General features: G+C 50.7%; 1 protein-coding gene across 5 annotated transcripts in view; it reads right to left on the reverse strand.

Annotated features, from left to right (window-relative positions):
* Positions 1 to 20,694, reverse strand: part of GRHL3 (grainyhead like transcription factor 3) — a 35,020-nt gene that overhangs the window by 4,881 nt on the left and 9,445 nt on the right. Inside the window, exons 2-15 of one of the 5 annotated variants that reach the window (XM_077150829.1) lie at positions 17,378 to 17,501; positions 15,631 to 15,692; positions 13,904 to 14,249; positions 13,579 to 13,652; positions 12,945 to 13,098; positions 12,600 to 12,711; positions 10,437 to 10,531; positions 8,115 to 8,273; positions 7,502 to 7,580; positions 7,235 to 7,371; positions 6,067 to 6,101; positions 4,747 to 4,835; positions 3,719 to 3,804; positions 1,330 to 1,394 (exon numbers count right to left, since the gene is read on the reverse strand). In XM_077150829.1, coding sequence (XP_077006944.1) covers positions 1,330 to 1,394; positions 3,719 to 3,804; positions 4,747 to 4,835; positions 6,067 to 6,101; positions 7,235 to 7,371; positions 7,502 to 7,580; positions 8,115 to 8,273; positions 10,437 to 10,531; positions 12,600 to 12,711; positions 12,945 to 13,098; positions 13,579 to 13,652; positions 13,904 to 14,249; positions 15,631 to 15,692; positions 17,378 to 17,501 — 1,617 coding nt within the window. Of the gene's footprint in view, positions 1 to 1,325; positions 1,395 to 3,718; positions 3,805 to 4,746; positions 4,836 to 6,066; positions 6,102 to 7,234; positions 7,372 to 7,501; positions 7,581 to 8,114; positions 8,274 to 10,436; positions 10,532 to 12,599; positions 12,712 to 12,944; positions 13,099 to 13,578; positions 13,653 to 13,903; positions 14,250 to 15,630; positions 15,693 to 17,377; positions 17,565 to 20,694 lie in introns of those variants that run through there. The other 4 variants (XM_077150828.1, XM_077150827.1, XM_077150830.1 and 1 more) reach the window with 4 other exon arrangements.

Consider the following 20,694-nt stretch of genomic DNA (forward strand, 5'->3'; position numbering starts at 1 on the left):
ACCGAAACTTGGAAGGTTTAAAAAAAAAAACCTAGACAAGCACACAACCAAAACCAAAGAGGAGTCCTTCCCAGGGGCCGCAGGGCTGACACCTCCCCCCAAACCTTCTATGGGAGGCTGGGTGGGAACATAGGAGGAGAGAAGGAAGAAGGTGGAGGACTGGCCCCTGGGACTGACTGGATGAGGTCTCAGACACAAACCTGCCTCTCTTTGCAAAGTCTTCTAACAAGGAAAGCCCACAGACAATAACCATGGGGCTACTTCCAGGGGCCACTAGTTGTGTAATTGGAGTAGACTGTGCAGAGCAGAGGGGCTGCTGGCAGGGGCTCAGGTCTGAGCTGTAGGTGGAGGGGCTGCACAAGGAAAGTGCCTGGGGCCCCAGGCTGGGCTGGCGAGGAAGGGCTGCAGAGGCCTAGTTCACTGGCTCTGACAAGGGGCCTGAGTTTCAGGAGGGCAGCAGCCGCCGTGTGACCTTCCCTGCACTCTCCCAATCAAGGGATGTCCCAGGCACCCAGCAAAAAGAGTGCTGTGGGCCTCGGCACTCACCCTCGGGAGACTCTGGCTGGCAGCCCAGCAGGGCTTAGCCCCCTGAAGGGTTCACTTTTTCTCCCTCCTGCTTGATCTAGACCTGAAGGTGGAGGAGCCCACCTAAAGGAGGAACATCCCTGGCTGGACTCCCTCAAAATGACACCCAATCACAACTCCCTTTTCAGATGCATCATCAGCCGCTCCCTCCCCGGAGCCCACTGACCCCACGCCTCTGCTCTGCTGTCCCTGCCCCTGCACATGGTTTATAGTCTCGGAGCCTTCGCTTCCCTGTCTGGAAAACGTGTCTAATGCTAACGATTTCATAGGGTCTTGTGAGGGCTAAATGGGATGCACTTAGCACAGTATCTGATACATATTAGTTGCTCAAGTGAATAGGGGTCACTATAATCATTATCATTATAACCAAATGACTTGCCCAAGATTATCCAGGGGCCTTGGCACTAAACCTGGGTCTCCTGCCCAGTGTCCCTGTATCTCACCATCCACCCCAGACGGACATGTACGAGGACCGTTCCACCTCTCCCAGTTCCATCCTTCCCCACAGAGACCAGCCTCTGGTCTCTGCAGGAGGAGTGATGCCCAGGGGGGCTCCAGCCTGACTCTCCACACCAACTCCCCTTCCCCTCAGCCTCTCTACCAAGGCCAAGTACAAATACTCTCCAGCACTGAGCATCAGACTTCTGCTGGGCAGAGCAAACCTGCCAGGAGCTCGGGAAGTCATCATTTAGAGGGACGGGGCATGTGGGGGTGGGGGGGGAGAGAGGTGCCCCAGGAACCTACCCCCGCTTGCACTTTTTGTAGACTTTGTAGATGTTCTCTTCAGGGAACCCGTACTTCTCAGAGATCTGGAAGAGAAGGAGAGAGGATTCATTGCCTGCTGCCAGAACTGGATTTTTTTTTCTACCATGTCTTTATTTCTTGATTGTGAAAGTAATATATATCCATATTGTAGAAAAACACGAAGAAGAAAATTACAATCGTCCATAATTTGGTTTCCCAGAGGAAATATTTTATATTCCACATAGGTCATTTTATATAACTTCTTTTATATAAAATTTGACATTGTGATATAGCCTTCCCAACAAACTCTTCACAAACAGCATCTTTAGTGGCTGCAGAATCTCCTAAAGAGCATCTCTCCGTGTCCCTTAACCTCTTTCCTTTTGTCAGACATTTGGATGGTTCCAGAGCCGAAGGCTCCACCATTCACCCACCAGGCCACCTTGGGCAAACTACTTACAGAGACAGTAATAGTGCCTATCACATAGTGTTGCAGGAAGAGTGAAATGAATTGATCCACATAAAGCACTTAGGATCATTCCTGGCATGTACTAATACCTCAAAAAAAGGGGGGGGGGCACTGTCATTATTTTAGAAGCGGTGCAATGGGGACACTCCTAGTTCTCACACCAAATGCTCCCCCTTAGGCAGGAATTATTATCCCCATCTGATGACTATCAACAGGACGAGCCATGTGCCCAACTGGAATCCAGGTTTCCTGAATCAGTCACATCCCAAAAAGTTAGAGATTATTCCACAGGTGAGGAAACTGCGGCTTGGAGGGTTGTTGAGCAACCTGCCCTAACTTACACAACAGTCAGCCTCCCAAAGTTTCCTCAAGCAGGTCCAGTCTGGTCCCATCTCCCCTATCTGGAGTTGCAGAACCTTGAGCAAGTCACCTTATTTCTCTGAGCCTCAGTTTCCTAATTTGTAAAATAGCCACCCACATGAATTCAGATGATTATACGAAGTGCTTGACCCAGTGCCTGTCTGGTGGGAAGAGCTCAGTGCAATGGTGATGGTGAGATGTGGGGTGTGGCTGCTGCACAGCTGCAGTGAACCTCCGGCCAAGGGTTTCCGGTTGAGGCAGTCTTCTCTGGGCATTTACATCTCTTTGCCTTGACAGAGATCCCTCCAGACAGGAAAAGTCCTTAGACTATTTATTTTAATAGTTATGTGACAGGAAACTACCATGAAGATCTTAGTTCCATCTAAGGAAGAATTTAGGAATTTCGAACACTGGTTGTACAGAGACAACACAAGCTGCCCTATGCGGCAGTGAGTGCTCCACTCCTGGAGGTATACAAGTCCAGGGTGAGGAGCTGTTGGGTAGAGAGTTCAAGAACCAGAGAGGGAACTGACCCTTTAAAGTATGGCCCAACCCAAAGATTCTGAGTCTATATTTAAGTGACATTAGTGGCCTTTTCTTAGCCCAACTTCCTGGGGTTGGTGCCAAGCAGGATGGATGGTATGTAAAAAGCACAAGATGGCATAGCAGAGTGGAGATGGCTTGGGCTGGAATCCCAGCTCGGTCGCTTCTAGCTGAGAAATCTTGGCAAGTCACCTAACCCTTTGGGGCTCAGTTTCCTCCTGGGAAATGTGGAGATAATAATGGTAGCTGCCTCTTAGGGTTGTTAAGGCAGCAGGCTTGTCAAAATGCCTGGTATGTAGTGGGTCTTCAATGAAAGGTATATATGTAATGTCATTGTTTGATTCATTTTCCCTTCCCCAGCCTGGGATCTTGGGTCCATGTGGTTTTTCTGAGTGGTTCGCCCTTTAAGCACAGCTGGCTCCGGTGGAGGCTATGTTTGCTCAGTCTTTGGTTGAGCCACAAAGCTGGCTGTGGGTTTTGTTCGGGGCTGGGCTGTTTCACCCGCTCTCTGGCGGTTTGGAGGGTTGGGGAAGGGCTCCTCGGGCTTCACTGCCTAGACCCCACCTTCAGCCTTCCAGTCAGTGCCCCCGCCCCAGGCAATCACAACAGAGGAGGCTGAGGCCCTCCTGAGAAAGAAAAAAAAAAGAAAAGAATATCTCTGGGGCCTGGCCTTTTTGGGTTTCATTCCCATTAAAACAGAAACAGGTTTGCAAAGCCAACAAAAAGCCCCCGCCTGTCAGACAGCAGGCATCAGATTAAGGAGGATTTATGGTGTGCGAGGCTCCCAGGGCGGAGCCAGGGTTCTGGCTGGGAGATAACATCGCAGAGGCACGCCCCCACCGGCCGGCTCCCCAGGACCCCTCGAACAGGGGGGATAGGTGGGCCACCAGAAAACCAGGGCTCCAGGATGTTCCTTCCCAGAGCCTTCCTGTGGGAAATTAGAACTGTGTGGCAAGGGGGGCGGGGAACGGAGCCAAGTGGGGTCTGGCCCGGGCGGGGGTCCGGGAGGCCTCTTACCGCATTCCTCAGCCCCTTCAGGTCGGGAGTCTTCAACATGAGGGCATCAAACACCTCCTCAGTCTCCCTGCGCACGTACAACAGCACTGCAGAGGAAAGGGGGGCGGGTTTTAATGGCGCGGGGAAGATAAATGAGACGGCGATATTCCAGGAAATGGCGAGGGGGGGGGCGGTCTTTTAAAATGTTATTTTAACAGAAGACTGATTTCTGCAAAGAGGGTAGACTCTTGCTGAGGGTTTGCAACCAGCTGGGAACATTATACCTTGCTCTGCTGGTCCCCACAAACTTTCTAAGATGCTATGCTGATTGGGGAGTGTGGGCGTGGGGAGAGTGTCTGAATCCCCCTCTACCACCTGTCAGCTAAGTGTCCTTGAAAAATCATTTTAATATCACGGAGCTTCAGTTTATTCAGCTGTAAAATGGGGGGGGGAGGGGGAGGCACTGCCTCCTATTTCCCACAGTTGTGGGAATTAATGGCATAATATCTGAAAAGCCCCAAGTGCAGAGCAAGGCATAATCCATGGTTGCTGAAGACTTTTGATCTTAGCTGCTGGCTTGGTTTCTTCCTGATGGCTAGTGACAGCCCCCACAGATTGGGGCATGTCTCTGTCTCCCAGAAGGTCAGCCGAAGTCACAGATTCAGCATGTCAAAGCCAGAAAGCCAGACATCAATACCCCAGCTCGTTCCCACCCACAGCAGAGAAAGGGGGTGGGGTGGGGATCTGCCTAACATAATGAGCCTGTTCCTTCACCTGCTGCCCCAGCATGCCCAGGTCCAAACAAGGCCAGAGGAGGCAGACCCTCCCATTCTGTGGTTCTCCGAGTACCCTAGTGCCCTCCTAAGACCCCAGCCTCAAGACCTGGTCCAAAGACAACTATGCGGTAAAGCAACCCTTCAGGCCCTCCTACCTGGGGTGTGTCCTGCCCTGGCTGCCTGGGCCAGGATCGGTGTTGCAGGCTCTGGGAAAGATCTGATGGGGAGGTGGGGGTGGGCTCAGGGCACAAATTGGGAGGGACAGAGAGTTACCTCTCTGGAGATCATCTTCCTTGGCCTGCTTGGAGGGCAGGGACTCGAATTCCTCAGTGAAGGGTGAGCAGGTGCGCTTCAGAGGCAGCCTGGGGGGAACGGCAGGGAGGGGCTCGTGAGGAGCCCCTAGAGGTGGCGAAGACCTCATGAGAGTACACAGCAGTAGGACATTATCAAGGTAGCGGGTTCAGGAGCTGGACTGCCTGGGTTCAAATCTCAGTCCTATCACTTACTAGCTCCAGAACCTGAGGTGAGTTTCTTAGCCTCTTAGAGTCCCCATCTAGAAAATGGGGAAGATAATAAAGTAACAGTAGCAATGCTTCATAAAGTCCTTGCAAGGCTAAAGGAGATGATGCATTCCGCTCTTAGAACAGTATGTGACAGCAGGGCCTTGATAAACGTGGACCTTTGTTATCATCAACATTGTGCGTTTTTGTAAGAACCAGGCCAGATATGAGGCAAGAGGAAGAGGAAGGACATGAGTTTTGGGGTAAGACAGCCTTAGATTCTAGCCGTGCCTCTGCTACTTAATGGCTGTGTGACCTTGGACAAGTTGCTTCACCTCTCTGAGTCTCAGTTTCATCATCCATATAGTGGAGCAATAACTCCTGTGTGCCAAATTCCCCATGGCTGCTGTGAGGTGATGAATGACATAACTTGGTGTGAAAGCACCTTTTGAAAAGTATAGCTTGTTTACAGGTATCAAGAAATTGATAACAGCAATAAATGATCTTCATAAAATGCTTTCTCATTTACCGAGATCCCACAATCATGACCCCCTCTCCTATCTGTTCATCCTCATAAAGTTATGTTCCTCAATTGACAGATTTGTAGGCCGAGGCTCAGAGAGGTGAAAGGATTGCTTGTGGTCCCAAAAGCTCTGCCTTCAAAGGAAGTAGAGGCGCCTCCTATCCAAAGGGCCAAGGGACACCGGCCACTCCTAAGGTCTCCTGGAGTTTGGAGACTATGTTGGGGGAAAGGGGATGAGCACTTCAGTTCCCCAAGTGCCCCAGCAAATCTTCTTCTCCTCCCTCTCCAGATCTGCACCAGCATCACAGAAGCTTTTTCTTTCCCTTTTTACAAGCGATGTCTCGCCAGAGATTCGCCAACTTTTCACATAAAACAGACCCATAAAAACCCAGGCAGTTTCAGTGAGAAAAAAGCATGGATCTAGATTGGGGGTTGGGCCAGAGTCTCTCAGCTTCTTCTCCTGGCCCCTGCCCCTGCCCTGGGGTGGATAGTGGGAGGGAAAGGCAGGCTGAGATAGCAGCAGAGGGGCATCAGGCAGGGAGGTGAGGACTTGGCTGCTTCTTTCCATACCTGTTGGAGCTGCTGTGCCCTGCCAAGGGGACTGCCTGCAATGAAAAGAAAAACATTTTCCATCACCTCCAGAAACTTGAGAGGAGCCCTCAGCCGCTGGAGGCTTCCAGAGGGGGTCATTCTTTGGGGAAAGGTAGGGAAGAAGTGGTTTGGATGCCTCTCTAGCCCATTCTGCCTAGACAAGTCCCCTTTAAGTGAGCTGAAATAGTGAGTTGAAAGGAACCATCCAGCACAGGGGGTGCCCAAGAAAGGCTGGCAGAGTCGATGGGTCCTCCCGAACTGCTGTCAAGGCAGAGAAGAGGAGATGATGGACACAAAAAGTGTTTCACACATGTGCCAAGGACTACGCCAGCATTGGCTACTCTTTTTCTAGTGTTGGCTCCATAATCTACTTAATTGTTCCAAGTCAATATACTAATCACATCCTGTACACAAAGGACCGTTTCTGCAAACATTCCCAACTAAACAGTGGTGAGCTGCAACCCCAGTGGGAGGAAATGGTCAGATTGTTCAGTATGAATAGGCTCTGGAATCAGACAAGCTCTGGGATCTTGGCTCAGCCACTGACTCTGTTGTGTGACCCTGTCTGGAAAATGGGGCTCTCAGCAGTCTTGACCTCACAGGACAGCCATGAGGGAGAAATGAGAAAATGCAGCAGAGGGCCCAGCCCAGTGCATTCCCACGTGTCAAAGGTGCTTGGTAAATGGCTCCTCGGATGGAAGGTGGCACAGTTCGCAGTAAAGAGCATGGTTTCTGAAACCAGGCTTCCAGGGTCCAAATCCTTACTCTGTCACTTATTAGCTGTGTACTTTTGGAAAGTTTCTTAACCTCTGTGCCCCACTAATTCAGGGAGATTAATATTACCTACTTTACAGGATTGTCCTAAGGATTAAGGGAGATAATACATGAATACATGGAAAGCACTGAAGACATAGTAAATACTTGCACGTGAAAATGGGTGGATTGTGCTATGATTATCATCCATCCAGCTTTGATACGGCTGCAGTTTAATCTGGGGCTGAAATGTCTGTGCAGGCCCCATGTATGAACATTTGAATGTTTTCATTAACTTTCTTCTCTTTCATAGAATAGGTCACTGAAGTTACATGGCCATCTTTACATTTTTTCAATTCCTTGGGAGTCTGTAAAGATATTTCATAGCTCTCACCCCTCCAGGGCGCTGCAGGCTGGAAAAGTGCACGTTGGGGATGAATAGCACCGGTGGGGTCTCCAGGTCTGCCTCCGGCCGCAGGTAGGTGGTCTCATTGCCCCGGAAGCCAGACAGCAGGCAGCCCTTGATGCCTGCTGGGAAGAGGAAGCCATTGTGCCATGATGTCCCTCCATTCATACCCCTAACCCCTGCCTGATCTCCCCTCCACTTCACCTCCACCTGGCCCAGCCACACCCCCCCGGCCCTGCCCACATCTGCACTGACCACTGTTGCTGGAGTCCGGGCACTTGGCCTTCCTCCGGAACTGCTTCCGCTCGTCATCCCGCATCTTCCTCTCGGCTCCCTGCAAGGGACAGCAGCGTTCCTAAAGGCCTAGGGAGAGGCTGGCTGCTTTCATAACCGCTGCTTTGCATCTTTAAACATGGGCCCGACATCTGGTGCCACATTCATTCCAGAGCAAGACAAGGAAATAGGGCGGTACTAATACTTGGCCGAGCTTGGCCTGGCCCAGCCCTGCCAGGCCTGGCTGAGGTTAGTACAGACTGTGAGAGAGAGACAGACAGACAGAGAAATAGAAAGGCAGAAAAACAAGAAATTGAGAGAGACAGAATGTAAAAGAGAAATGGAGAGAATCAGAGAGAGATAAGAAGAAAGAAAGTGAGAGAGAGACCGCGAAAGATAGAGATAGACACAGAGACAGAGACATGGAGAGACGTTCTATACACCCAGAAAGAGACAAAGACAAGGACAGTCATTCCGAGGGAGGGAAACAGAGCACCTTGGGAGGATGTAGCCCCACCCTGCTCCCTCCGCAGGAGCCCGGAGGGGGTCTCCCCGCCCAGACGCGCACACATCCGCACCCACCCCCCGCAGCCACCTTGTCGCAGAAAATTTTGATCTGGCAGACGGCGCGGTGAACAAGGCGCTCGGTGCCCGGGCCACAGTCATAGGTGTCAATCTGCAGGTTTAGGGGGACCCCCTTCACCCCCTTCTGCGAGGAGAAGTCTGTGCTCAGGCAGTTGACACCAATGAAAACCTGGAGACAGAGTGGGGTGTTGGGTAAGCCACCTGCTCAGGTCGCCAGCTCCAGCTGTCGCACAGCAACCTTGACCCGTATCGTCCCATCTCTGCCATCAGAATGTCTATTTATTGAGTCCACGGAGCATGCCTAGCTTGGGCCTTTAATCCTTACAAAGCTCCTGAGAGGCAAACATCATACCCCCCTTTCACAGATGGAGAAACTGATGCCCAGAGAGGTGGGCAACTTCTCCAAGGTGACTCAGGAAATGTGTGGTGAAGCCAGGGTTTGAACTCAAACTCAAAGCCCAGGCTCAACTTCTGGGTGACGCAGCCTCCTGCAAGACCACCAAGGGCAGCCTGACCGATCAAGGTCCTGGCGGGGTTAGTGCACGAAGGGGCTTCAAGTCCAGAGCCGCATCTTTCTGGGATTCAAAGCAAGAAGGTAGAGAGGTTGGTGCTGCTGGGCTCTGCCACTCACTAATCACGTGGCTTTGGGCAAATCCTTTCACCTCGCTGAGCCTCAGTTTCCCTATCTGCAAATCGGGGGCAATTAAACCTAGCTTGTGTGGCTGTGAGGAATGTGCAGCCTACCCAGTATGCCTGGGTATACTGGCCTGCGCGGCGTGCTACCACTGATGCTGTTGGTGGGGCAGCTGGAATGCTCAACCCTAAGCCTGGGCCTGACTGATGGCAGCTGGGGGGTCAGGCTCAGCTGGGCATGCCCTGGCCAGGTCACCTACTGATTGTCTACCTGCCAACTCCTTCCAGGGGGGTTCCAGGGCCAGATCCCATGCCAGGCTGGCCCTCTTCCTTGGGACATTTCTCTTGGAAATGACCCTGACCTGAACAGTGGGGGTGTAGTGTGGTGTCTGAGCAGAACCCCTGCTTCCCCTGTGCTGGGGGCCAGTACCCCGCGTGCATGCCAGACATACCTCCCCCTCAGCCAGCTCTGCCCTGACGCAGCCCCCTCCCAGCTCACACCTGAGAAAGACCCAAGCCTGGGGGCTTAAGAGGCTGTGAGAAAATCCCAACCGAAACCCACAGCTCCCTTCCCACGAAACTCCCCAGTTCCCCCTCCTTGAGCTGGAGGCCCCAGCCCCTCCTCCAGCCCCTGGCATCTGTTTGAATAATAATAATCCCTCACTTTTGTGCCTCTCTTTGTGTTTTCAGAGCTCCACACCTCCATTTTCTCCAGGCTGCCTGGACAGCCCCACGAGGCAGGCGGGGAGGCAGGGCTTAGCTCCCCAGCATGTCCAGCCCAGGATTGCCCTCGAGGTGAGTGGACCCAACCGTCCCCTGACCAGGTGAGCCTGGCCCAGGTAGAGGAAGGGACAGGCCCAAGATCCCCCAGCCCCAACTCCCACTCTCGTGCTCCTCCCTGGAGGCCTGAAATAAACATCCCATCTTGTAAAACATGTAACCAAGACACAAACACATGGCAAATTCATGGTGGGGCTCAGGCACTAAGGCTGGGAAGAGTCTTTATCACTTTATCTCTGGTATGAAAAAAATCACCACAGGCTCCCATTTCTCAGGCCTCTCCAATGAGCCCGTCACTGTGCCAGCCTCTTAGACATGTGTGATCTTGTAGGATCTTCTCCACAATCTCAGAAGGGAGATTGTTCCCATCTTACAGGCATACAGAAATAAGGTAAGTGGGGTTTTGAGCCTCGGCTGCCCGACTCCAAAGCCTTTCTCCTGCAACACTCTGCACTGGCCTGGGAGCCAGGAAACATGAGCATCCTCAGCAGACCTGACTCTAATGTGCCATATGACCTTGCAAATGGCTAGGTTTTCCCATCTGGAAAATGGGTAGATTGGATTAATAGCAACAGCCACCACTTATGGGTGAGGCCTACACTCTACCTTTTACCTCTCTCTCCTGAGCCTCACAACAACCTATCTGTTGATGCTATAATTAACTCTTATTTTACAGCCAAGAAAGCTGAGGCTCAGAGGACTCCGTCACTGGTCCAAGGTCTCACAGCTGGCGAGCAGAAGAGTCGGGATGTGAACTGAGCCTGACTCACTCCAGGGCCCATGCTCCTGCACCACTCTCTATCCCCCTCCCTCGGTGCTCTCATCAGAGCAGCTGCCACCATCTTAAATACAGGTGAGTGTTCCCCATAGGGTGGGCACCTCCGGGTGGCCCAGCCCCAGGTGTGACCCCGACACTGACCTTGGCTTCCTCATTGACATTCCACACAAAGGACAGCGCATTATAGGCCACCTCCTCGATGTGCTGCACGGTGTTGAAGTTTTCTTTGCAGTCAGCTGAAACCACAGGAAACCAGGTGGAGAGTCAGGAGGAAAAGGGTCTGGGGGCCCCCTGGGGAGGAGGCACTTAGGAACCGGGCCTCACTCCTGGCAGGGGCAAGTGTTCTCTCCCCCCAGGAACCACACTCCAACCCAGGGAGGAAACTGGACTCTCGTGCCCTGGGTTACAGATGGGAAGACAGAGGCCCAGCCTGGGAAGCAGATTTGCCCAAAGCCCCACAAGGAATCCCTGGTTTTGCGGATTAGGCCAGGCCACATCACTTTTGCAGAGATTATACTTTTCACTGGGATTGTGAATGGTAGTTGTAATAGCAGTGATAGTGGTAGTACCAGGAATAATAATAATAGCAACTACCATTTACTGAACACTTATAATATGGCATGCCCTCAGTTAATTCTTATAACTACACTATGACTATTCAGTTTACACATGAGGAAAATAAGGTTCAGAGAGGTTTGGACATTGCTGAAGGTCACACAGCTAGGAAGATTCAGAGGAAGGACTTGAACCCAAACCAGTCTGGCTGCTGAGCTCCCGCTCCTAACCATTCTGCTATGTGGTCTCTCATTTACTAGTCCCCTATTTGTACCATGTTCCACAGTGTACATGGCCCGGAGGCAGAAATCAACACTGTGATGCAGACAGGACGGCTGGATTCATTCCATTTGACAGCTGAAGGAACTGAGGCCCAGGGAAGGGAGATGCCAAAGAAGGAGAGTGATAGAGCCAAAACCAGTAGAGCCAAGGAAAGACTGTGCCTCCAACCTCCCTTGGGGCCTCAGACAGGGACAGAGTGGCACTCACAGAAGGCCTTCCCCCTACCCACTGTCTGCTGACAGAGCTCAGGGGTTCCAGTTCCCAAGGCAGAAGAGCTTTGCTTGCTCTGTGCTTCAAGCCTTACACACCACCTGCCACCTCAGCTGTTATCTTAAGCATTTGGTCTCAACTGGTCAACCCCCCTGATGGGGACAGGCAGGCAGGTCAGAATGCCAGGGGTCTATTTATCAGATCCTGCTGGGGTCCCCAGGGCCCTGTTTATCCCAAAGCAACACTGAAAAGAGGCCACTGCTTCCCATCAACAGATGCAAATCCCTGAAAATGCCAGTGTTTGACCTGGAGATGGAGGGCCAGGTAGGTGGCTGGGGTCAGAACTAAGTCCTGGGAAAGTCAGAAAAGCCCCAGGGTGGGGGAGGGGAGCAGCCAAATTGGTATGTACATATGACAGAGAGAAAGAGAAGACAGGCTTTATACTCACACGCCCCCATCCTGTGTGTGATGGGGGGTGTGAGTATATAACGGCGCACGCCCAAGCCTGACCTAGCCATGTGATTCTAGATAAGTTATTATATCTCTGAAAGGTCAGCATTATCATAATTCCTTCCTTAGTGGGTTGTGCCAAAGAGAACCGAGTTTAGTATGTGTAAAGTACTTAGCCCAGTGCCTAGCACAGAGCAAGCCCTCAATAGACATAGCTGCTCTATAAATAAAATAATTCTCAAACACATGAATTGTTATGTAGTAATTATTATTATTCTCACCTTGTTCCACAGTGAATTTAAGACAAGGATGTCTATACTTTTCAAAGGCTTTCACTCCATTCATTGCTTACTACCCCAATGAGGGAGTGATAATAGCAATCACTCATCACGTACAGGCTTGCTCTGAGCACTCCACACATATCACCTTATAATTTTCATATCAACCCATTTTATAGATGGGGAGAGTCAGGCATAGTGAGTTTAAACACTTTGCTCAAAGTCATGTGGCTAGAAAGTGGCAAATTCAGGATTCTGTCAGGTCCTAGAGTCCATGCAGGTTTTAACACTGTGCTTTGCTACCACAGATGGAGGGGGAAACCCTGCAGTGAGTCAGAAAGGGTCCATAGGAATCATTTAATCCAAGGGTCCTATGGGGGAAAACTGAGGCCCGGGGAGGGGCAGTGACATGCCCAGGGCTCTGCAGCAAGGTGACAGCAGGGCTAGGAGCAGTTCCCGGTTCTTGCCTATCCCGCTTCCACCCTGACAGTCCCTCAGACTGGGATAGAGAGCTTGGGTGGACTCTCACCCACGTCGATGACCCGCTGCTTGGCTGTGGGCTGCCGTGAATGCCAGTGCTTCCAGAACCGCAGCTGCTCCACCGGGACCTTCTCGTTGTCAAAGACAACCATCACCACGCTCTGCAAGGACAGCCGGGCACTGTCACCCTCAGGCGTGGGAGGGCTGTGGGAAGTTCCAGTCTCTTCCCAGAGCCTGGGTCCAGAGGCTCTGCCCTTTGGCCTCAGTGTTCCCCAGCTCGTGGCAATGGACACATCCAACAGTATTCCCTCCCCGGGTGCCCTGGCTGTCCCAGCCAGCAGATGTGTCTCGCCCCACCCTACTCCTTTCCCAAACTGCTCTGGGACCAACACACCTTGACTTTGTTGGAGGACAAGACAAGTCCTTTGCCGCCTCCTGGGGTCCTCAGGGTGACAGGGTAGAATTGGCCCTTGTTGAGATAGGCCATGGGCGACTCGCCTGACTTGATGTGGATGGCTTTGGGGGAGCCCAGGGTGTACTCGAAGTCACTGCAAGGAGGAGGGAGAGAACAGTGATGTTGGGATCCTCGGGAGGAGTATCCCGGAGGGCAGTGAGGCAAGGGGCCTGAGGTTGTCATGGACTTGCCATGTGACCCTGATAAATCACTTTACTTCCCTGGGCCTCAGTTTCCACATTTTAGGGGTTCGGTTTAACGGCTTTGTTGAACCACAAGCCATTGCTAAACAAGGGGACTCAGTGGAAACCAGAGAAAACCTTAAGGGATGACAAAGCCACAGGGGAGACTAAGGGCAACAGAACAGCAGTTTCTAATATGGTGCTGAGCTCTGAGCCACCCATCACAGCCTGAGGAAGGGATGTGGCAGTCACGCTCTCTTCTTTTATCTGCCTTCTCTCCTTTCTTCCCATTCATTGATTATGCCAGCTACTCTCTGGGGACCCTGTGGGGCTCTTTCAGTAGCTCCTTGCCCACTGCCCAGTTCGTCAAGGGTCCCCAGGGGCCAAGTTACCTCTTGGGGCTAGGATAGTCTTCTAGACACGGGGGTTCCGGGGATGTTTTCAGGATGTCTGGGAAGAGCAGCGACTGTAAAGAAACACAATCCTGAGAGAATAAATGGCCCTGTTCAGACTGCTGGGGCCTCAACTCAGGGCTGCTAAAGTAGTCAGGTAGGTTGTGCAGTGCACAACCCAGATAATTGCCCATGGCACCCCTGCCTTGGCTCTAGGACTTTTTCTCCCATGGATTCCAAAGCTCTGACCTTCTTACCACCCTCTCTCTTTCGGTACATGCATACAACCAGGGATGCTATAAGGGCTCCAGGGGTGGGCTGTCACCTCTTGCGGGTCATCTTTGAAGGTACTGTCCGGCTGCCAGCGCTGTGTGGGTGGCGTCCCGTGAATGCTCTCAAACAAGGAGTTGAGGGAGCCGTTATCATACACATCACTGGTGGGCAGGAGGTAGCTATCCACAGAGCCAGTTTCCAGCTTGCTGGGGCCTGCAGGGAGGGCAGCTGCCTTGGCAGGGGAGGGCATGGCACCCTCCAAGCTCATCAGGTTGTTCTTCTTGAGCAGGTCTGGGTACTCTGGGGTTCCAGCCACGTTCTCAGTCAGGAATTTCATGAGATGTGTGGGGCTCTCAAGGGGAGCAAGATCCATCTCATATTCCATGCCGTGGTAGTACCTGGGGAGAGGGAGCAGGGGCGGAGTGCGTCTCTCCTCTCTGGGGGAGGGACTCTTTGGCTGGAGGGTGACCACCACGTGAACCCACAGCCCTTCTTTAATCCAATGTGATGTATAGGTCCTCCCGAGGTGCACAGAGGACACCGCAGCAGGCCAATCTGTCACGGGGATGAGCAGGGACGAGGGTGTCAACGTTGGAATCAGGTAGGGGCTCAGGTTGAGGGGGGGGAATGATCTGCTTTTCTTATTAGAGTACTTGGTCATCTTAAAAACTGGAAGTTTAATAATTTATTTCTTAGTCAAAGTCAAGATTTCCCCCACTTCAAAATAACATATCAATGATCCTGTGGGGCAGGGTGTGTGTGTTTCTGTACGTCCTGTTCATATATAGAGAGAAAAAGGCCTGGAAGGGTGTATCCCAAACTGTTAAGGGGGACAGGGGAGAAGGATCACAGCAATCTTTCACACATTTTATATTTCTCTGAAGTTTGAACATTTTACAACAAACAAGCATTGCTTCTATAATCAGAAAAGTAATAACATTAAAAAGAAATTAATTTTGAGAAAGGACCCCCCCACCCCGTGCACCCAAACCCACTGTTCCCAGCTGCACAGGGAAGTGGCACTGAGCCAGATATGCTCTCGTGCTGTGTTATGTGACGAGCCCGCAATGCCAGCCTAAGTGGTCTGGGTTTTCCTGCAGGCAGAGAGGGGCCCAGATTTCCAAGCAGAAGCTGTGAGGTCACGTGACTCGCTGGGGAGGGCCAGGTCCTTCCAGTGCCCATCTGGCCACAAGTATGGCCTGGGCTGCTTTCTACTAGGAAAAGAACATCAGTGCCCTAGGGCACCGATGCCAGGCAGAGGCCCACGCGAGCCAGGGGGAAGTACAGGAACCCAGGGGGCCCCTCCCCAGCCAGGTCTCCCTCCCCAGCCGAGGCTGCAGGGACGAGAGCTTTGAAGTTGGGACAGAAAAGCTGCCTCCAGGGCTTTTTCACCAATGTGACTTTGAAGTCTGTTTTCAGTAAACTCTGTGTGTGTGTGTGTGTGTGTGTGTGTGTGCGCGCGCGCGAGCATTTCAAAGCAGGGTTCCACTATGCCTTTTGTGGGCCCTAGGTGCCATTGCCTTCATGGGCTCCTTTCTCCATAAAAAAATATTTTAAAATATGTTTTACAATTAAGGCGGTATAAAGACAAAAAGAATGCAGGTGCTCATTTTTTCTTCTGAGTTAAAAATAAGTGAAAACATTTTGGTGGGCCCCTGAAAGTATCACGGACCGAGACAGTGCGCCCCCAGTGCCAGGTGGATGTCAGTACTGCATTTCAGAGGCCCACGTGGGGGGGGGGGGCAAAGACGCAAGGATGGTGGCATTGACCAGCCTTACCTCTTTCCTTGGTCATTCCGGCCCCCGGTGCTGGAGGACAGTATCCGCTTCTCCTTGGGGCCCTGAGAGGAGAGGATGGAAGGAAGGATTTATGCAGAGCCTTTAGCCCTGGCTAGCCCTGGCTAAGATCTGGTTGCTAGGAGCCTCAAACATTTCCCCCTCTCCAAGCCCATCCCCACTCCCAGCACCATCACAGCCTTGGCCAGGGAAGGAAGCAATCCTGGTCAGTGTGGGAAAACCTGCAAGTGTTCGGGGTCTGCAGGAACTCCAGCCATCACCAACTCTGAGCCCCCAATTAGGGAAAGTCCAGTGACTTTAAAGCCTGGCTTCTTCATCACACCCCACAGGAAAGAATGAGGGAAGGCAGCTGGCCAGGTGCCTAGCGTACGGTGAGAAACAGGAAATGGTTGCCAAAGTGGGAAGAAGTACCTCAAGCTTAGCAGTTGGGAACATGGAATTTGGATAATAAGTCAAAAAGTGCGATGTGACTTTGGATAAATTACCGCATCTCTCTGAATCTCAGTTTTTTTCATGTGACAAGTAGTGCTTCAAGGGATTATGAAGCTTTATTAATAAAAATCATAATTTACTGTTTGTAGTAGAGTACTTCCTATGTACCAGACCCTGTATTAAATCCTTCCTATGTGTCCTCTTATTTAACCCTCATAACCACTCCAATATAGCTACTCTTGTTATCCCCATCATGTGGATGAGGCAACAGAGCCCAGAGAGGCTCTGTTATCTATAGTGGTTAGATTCATGGACTCTGAATCCAGACTTCTTGCATTTATTTCCTAGATTTGCCATGAACCTGCTGTGTGACCTTGGGCAAGACCGTTAACTTCTCTGGACCTCACTGTCCTTATCTGTAAAAAACAGGAATAATAATAATAACAATAACAATGTCAGGGGTTGTTGTGAATACTAAGAATAGCGCCTGGCACATGGGGAACTCCATGGAAAAGCCACCTTTCCTGATTATAATTATAATACTGTTATATCTGAGAGCATCTAAGTCATTTGTCCCTCTGGCTAATAAAGCCTGAGCCAGAACTCCAACCCAGTCCAGTGACTCTAAAACCTGGCTTCTTCATCACACCCCACAGGAAAGAATGAGGGAAGGCAGCTGGCCAGGTGCCTAGCGTACGGTGAGAAACAGGAAATGGTTGCCTTTGGGACTATATTCCCCAAAGCCCCATCGCCAGTCTGTGGGTTGAGGGGTGGGTGTTGCTGTGTGGAGTGTGCTTGGCTGAGGCCGGGGGTGAGTCATGCACTCATCCATTCAATTCACACATGTTGAACACCGTGTGGCTGGTGGCATGGGCTGCTGGTGGCTCAGTAATGACCATGACATGGTATCAGCCCTCCAGGAGCTCAGTCTTACAGGTGACATGGAGAAGTAAATGCACAAATGGCAAGTTTCTAAAGATAGAGTCAAAGATGATGATGGTGGTTGCTAAGGGTTTCTGGAGGAGGCAGAGAACAGGGGACTCATGAAAGCCTTCTCCCATCTCAATGAATGAATGAGGTGGCATTCAAGTTGAGACTAAAGCTGAAAGTAGGGTTTAGCCAGAGGGAGACAGGGAAGAAGGTGGGTGTCAGGCAGAGGGATCAGCGTGTGCAAAGCCCAGAGGGGAGAAAAGAGAGCGCAGGGAGGGCTTGGGGTTGTCATGGTGGGCTGCTGAGCAGTGAGGCCCGGAAGCCTCATTCCATCAGGGACATGCAAGCCCAGAGGTGGCAAACGTACCATGTAATAATCGTAGAGGAAGCTCAGGGCTGCAACGCTGTCATCATCACCGTTGACCCTCATCATGGCCTTTGTGGCAGCTGTCAAGGGGTTTTCCAGGTAGGTCTTCCAGGCCTCATCCTCACTAGTGTAGGAAAACTTCTGGAAGTTAACTGAGTCATTCTTTAGCAGCCGCACAGACCTGAAACTAGAAGGCAAGGTGGGGGGTGGGGGTGGGTGTCAAAGCTAGGCTGTCCCAGAAGAGGGTCCATGAATGGGGAGCTTTAAGCTAATACCCAGGAATTCAGAGAGCTACCAATCTTGAGAACTTGAAACTGCTTTTTCTGACATTGTTAGGCAGCTTCGGGCAGTGGAATGGGCATGGACTCTGGAGCTAGACTTTGGATCAAATACAAATGTTGCCATTTAGAAGCTGTAGATCTGGGGCTTCAGTTTTCTCAACTATAACACGGGGACCATAATCCTGATCTGGAAGGTCTGGAGAGAGGATTCAATTAAATGTTTCCTTAGTAGATATTAATTCAAGGAGAATTATCGTAACAAGGACAGGGAATGACAATGACAATGACAAAAGGAATAAAATTTCCAGATAACCCAGCATGAGTTTTCCTGAAGGAGTGGTCTTCAAGATCATGAAAGATGCAGAAGTCTGGAGGTCTCTTCTTGTCAGGAAGAAAGCATGACAAGTGGCAGAGAGCCAGGGTGAGACAGAGCCCGGTCTTGGGAAACGGCATTTCAGTTCAGCATTTATTGTGGAGTGCCCGCAGCAACCGCTCAGGTGCCGGGAACTGGAGTTAAATGCTGCAGGGGACTCAGAGGCAGGCAGGACCCAGGCACTGCTCTGAAGTTTAGACAGATAGAAGGCATGTGCCCCCAGGAGACAAGCCACATGGGCTCAAAAGAAAAAAATCAGGGAAATCTTTTTGGAGGAGGCAAGCATATTAGTTGGGGATACTTAGCACTGGGAATTATGTCATTCAGAGATGGGAAGGGAAGCTGGGATGGGAGCAGAATACAGAATAATGATGATTTAAAAAAAATTATATCTAATCTTTATTGAGCACTGACCCTGTTTCAGGCACTGATCTGAACACTTTTCATGGATTATCTCAGTTAATTCTCACAACAACCATGTAAGGCAGGTACTACTATTTTTCCTAGTTTACAGAAAAGGATCCTGAAACTCGGATAAGTTAAGGGAGTTGCCCAAGATTCCAGTTAGTGAGTGGCTCACGGAGATCCAAAGTCAGGCAGGATGGTATTGTTCTCAAACTTTAGCTGCATCAGAATGACTTGAAGAACTTGTTAAAACATGGAATGCTGGGCCCCACTCCTAGAGTTTCTGATTCAGTAGGAGTGACTGAGAATTTGCATTTTTAACAAGTTCTCTGGTGATGCTAACGTTGCAAGTCTGGAGACTTTGAGAATTACAGTTCTAGAAAAAGGCTCTTAGTCATGATCACAGGTATAGAGGTGGGAAAGTTCTGGTTGCATTCATTTTAGAGTAGAGTATGTGAAGGGCAGTGGTAGGTAAGAAGATGCAGACTGCCACACTGGGGAGAAAAAGCCCCAGAGATGAAGTGGGTACCAAGTGGTCTCCTGGTACCCCAATATCTCCCTTTCAGGTGGGCCTGATAGACTTGCTCACCATGGTAAGGACCTAGGGACAATGCCAGCTGCCATTTATTGTTATATTTATGAACATGCTCCATTCATTAGTTCTTCTCCTTTCAAGGACTCTACAAGGTTAGGCTCATTTGCTTCATTTTACAGAGAAAAAACTGAGACGCAAAGAGGATAAGAAAATACCCAAGATCACCCTGCTAGGCCATTACACATGTAGGATTTAAACCCAGGTTTGCCTAGCACCAAAGCCATATACTTTCCAGTAAGCCACACTGCTCTGCCACAGTGCATGAAGGCAATCCATTAGCAGGAGAAAAAGTGTTAGTGTTACAGCACCAGGCACTGTGCCAGACTAGCAGGTGGGCAAAGACTTTGGTAAATCATGCCACAGGAAATGCCCTCCTGCTGCCCAGTGGCTCAGGCTTTCATTCTCAGACCCAGAGAGGGAACAGCACCCAGGCCACAGTGTCCCCCATCCCACTGGACCCCAGGGCACAGGGTGTTGGGCTCTGGGAGGGAGGCAAGAAGAGCTGTCACACAAGTAAGAGAAATGACAGAAACCTTCCTGCTGCAAGGGGTGCTGAGAGCGAGGCACACCCCAAGTTTCTGCTACTATAAATCAAGGGGCCTCAAGACAGAAAGGTGGGAAAGTCCCCTCCTAGATGCCTCGTGGCTTGGGGTGACAGGAACTCACTGGCCAAGCCCAGAGCGTTGCCCCCAGTCCTTACCCAGCCCCCAGCCAAAGGAAATTCCCAAACCAAAGAGGCTCGGGGAAAGCAGGGAAAGCCTAGTATAGCCCCATTTCTAGATAAACTAGGATCCTGAGTGATTAGCACTGTTCTTTTTTTGTAAAATGGATCTAATAATAGCACCCATCTCTTAGGACTGTAGAGGGTATTAAGTGCACTGACATATGAAAAATGCTTAGAACTCTCCCTAGCACACAGTAAGTGCTTAATTACATGCAAGCCAGTATTGTGCTCCAGTGCCCAGCTTGGAATTGGACATTGAGGGGTCACAAAGTGGCACAAGACATGGTCAGACAGCAAGTCTAGGGGCCTAATTTGCTGACTCCGGTGTAATAACCATTATCTCAACTTTAATGAGCTATCCATTATCTTACCTTATTTAAAAATTACACTTTAGAAGACAGTGATGAAGTCACACCAGAAACAAAAGTACAGACAAAGTTTGCTGTTCATCTGAGAGGCTCTTCCAGCCTACAGAGGTCTCCAATCATCCTGCTGGGATCCCAAAGTCTAATACCACACATTAAGCATTTACTACCCAAGCATAGGCAGACACTGGTGCCAACTGTTTTTCTTGTATCATCTCATCTACTCCTCACAGTAGCCCTGAGAGACAGATATTATGATCCCCTCTTACAGAAGGGGAAATTGAAACTCAAACAAGTGATATCAACCGCTCAAGGCCACTCAGTTAGTACTTGGTGGAGGCTCACCTTGAACCTGAATCTGTTGGACTCCAAGATATAGCTTTTAACCCCTGTGCTAATCTTCTTTCTGGATGCCTTTCCTATTCTAGAAATTTCCCTCCTCTGGAATATATGGAACCAATTCTCTGTTGTAAAACAGAAGGGGAATGCCTCCTGTGGTGGATTGACTTATATAGCCCAGTTTGGACATGTTCTTGGTTTTGTTCCACATTCTGGTTGGGGTGGACCTCCTGTA

This window comes from Tamandua tetradactyla, chromosome 2, assembly GCF_023851605.1.
Source record: "Tamandua tetradactyla isolate mTamTet1 chromosome 2, mTamTet1.pri, whole genome shotgun sequence".
Classification (NCBI taxonomy): Eukaryota; Metazoa; Chordata; class Mammalia; order Pilosa; family Myrmecophagidae; genus Tamandua; species Tamandua tetradactyla.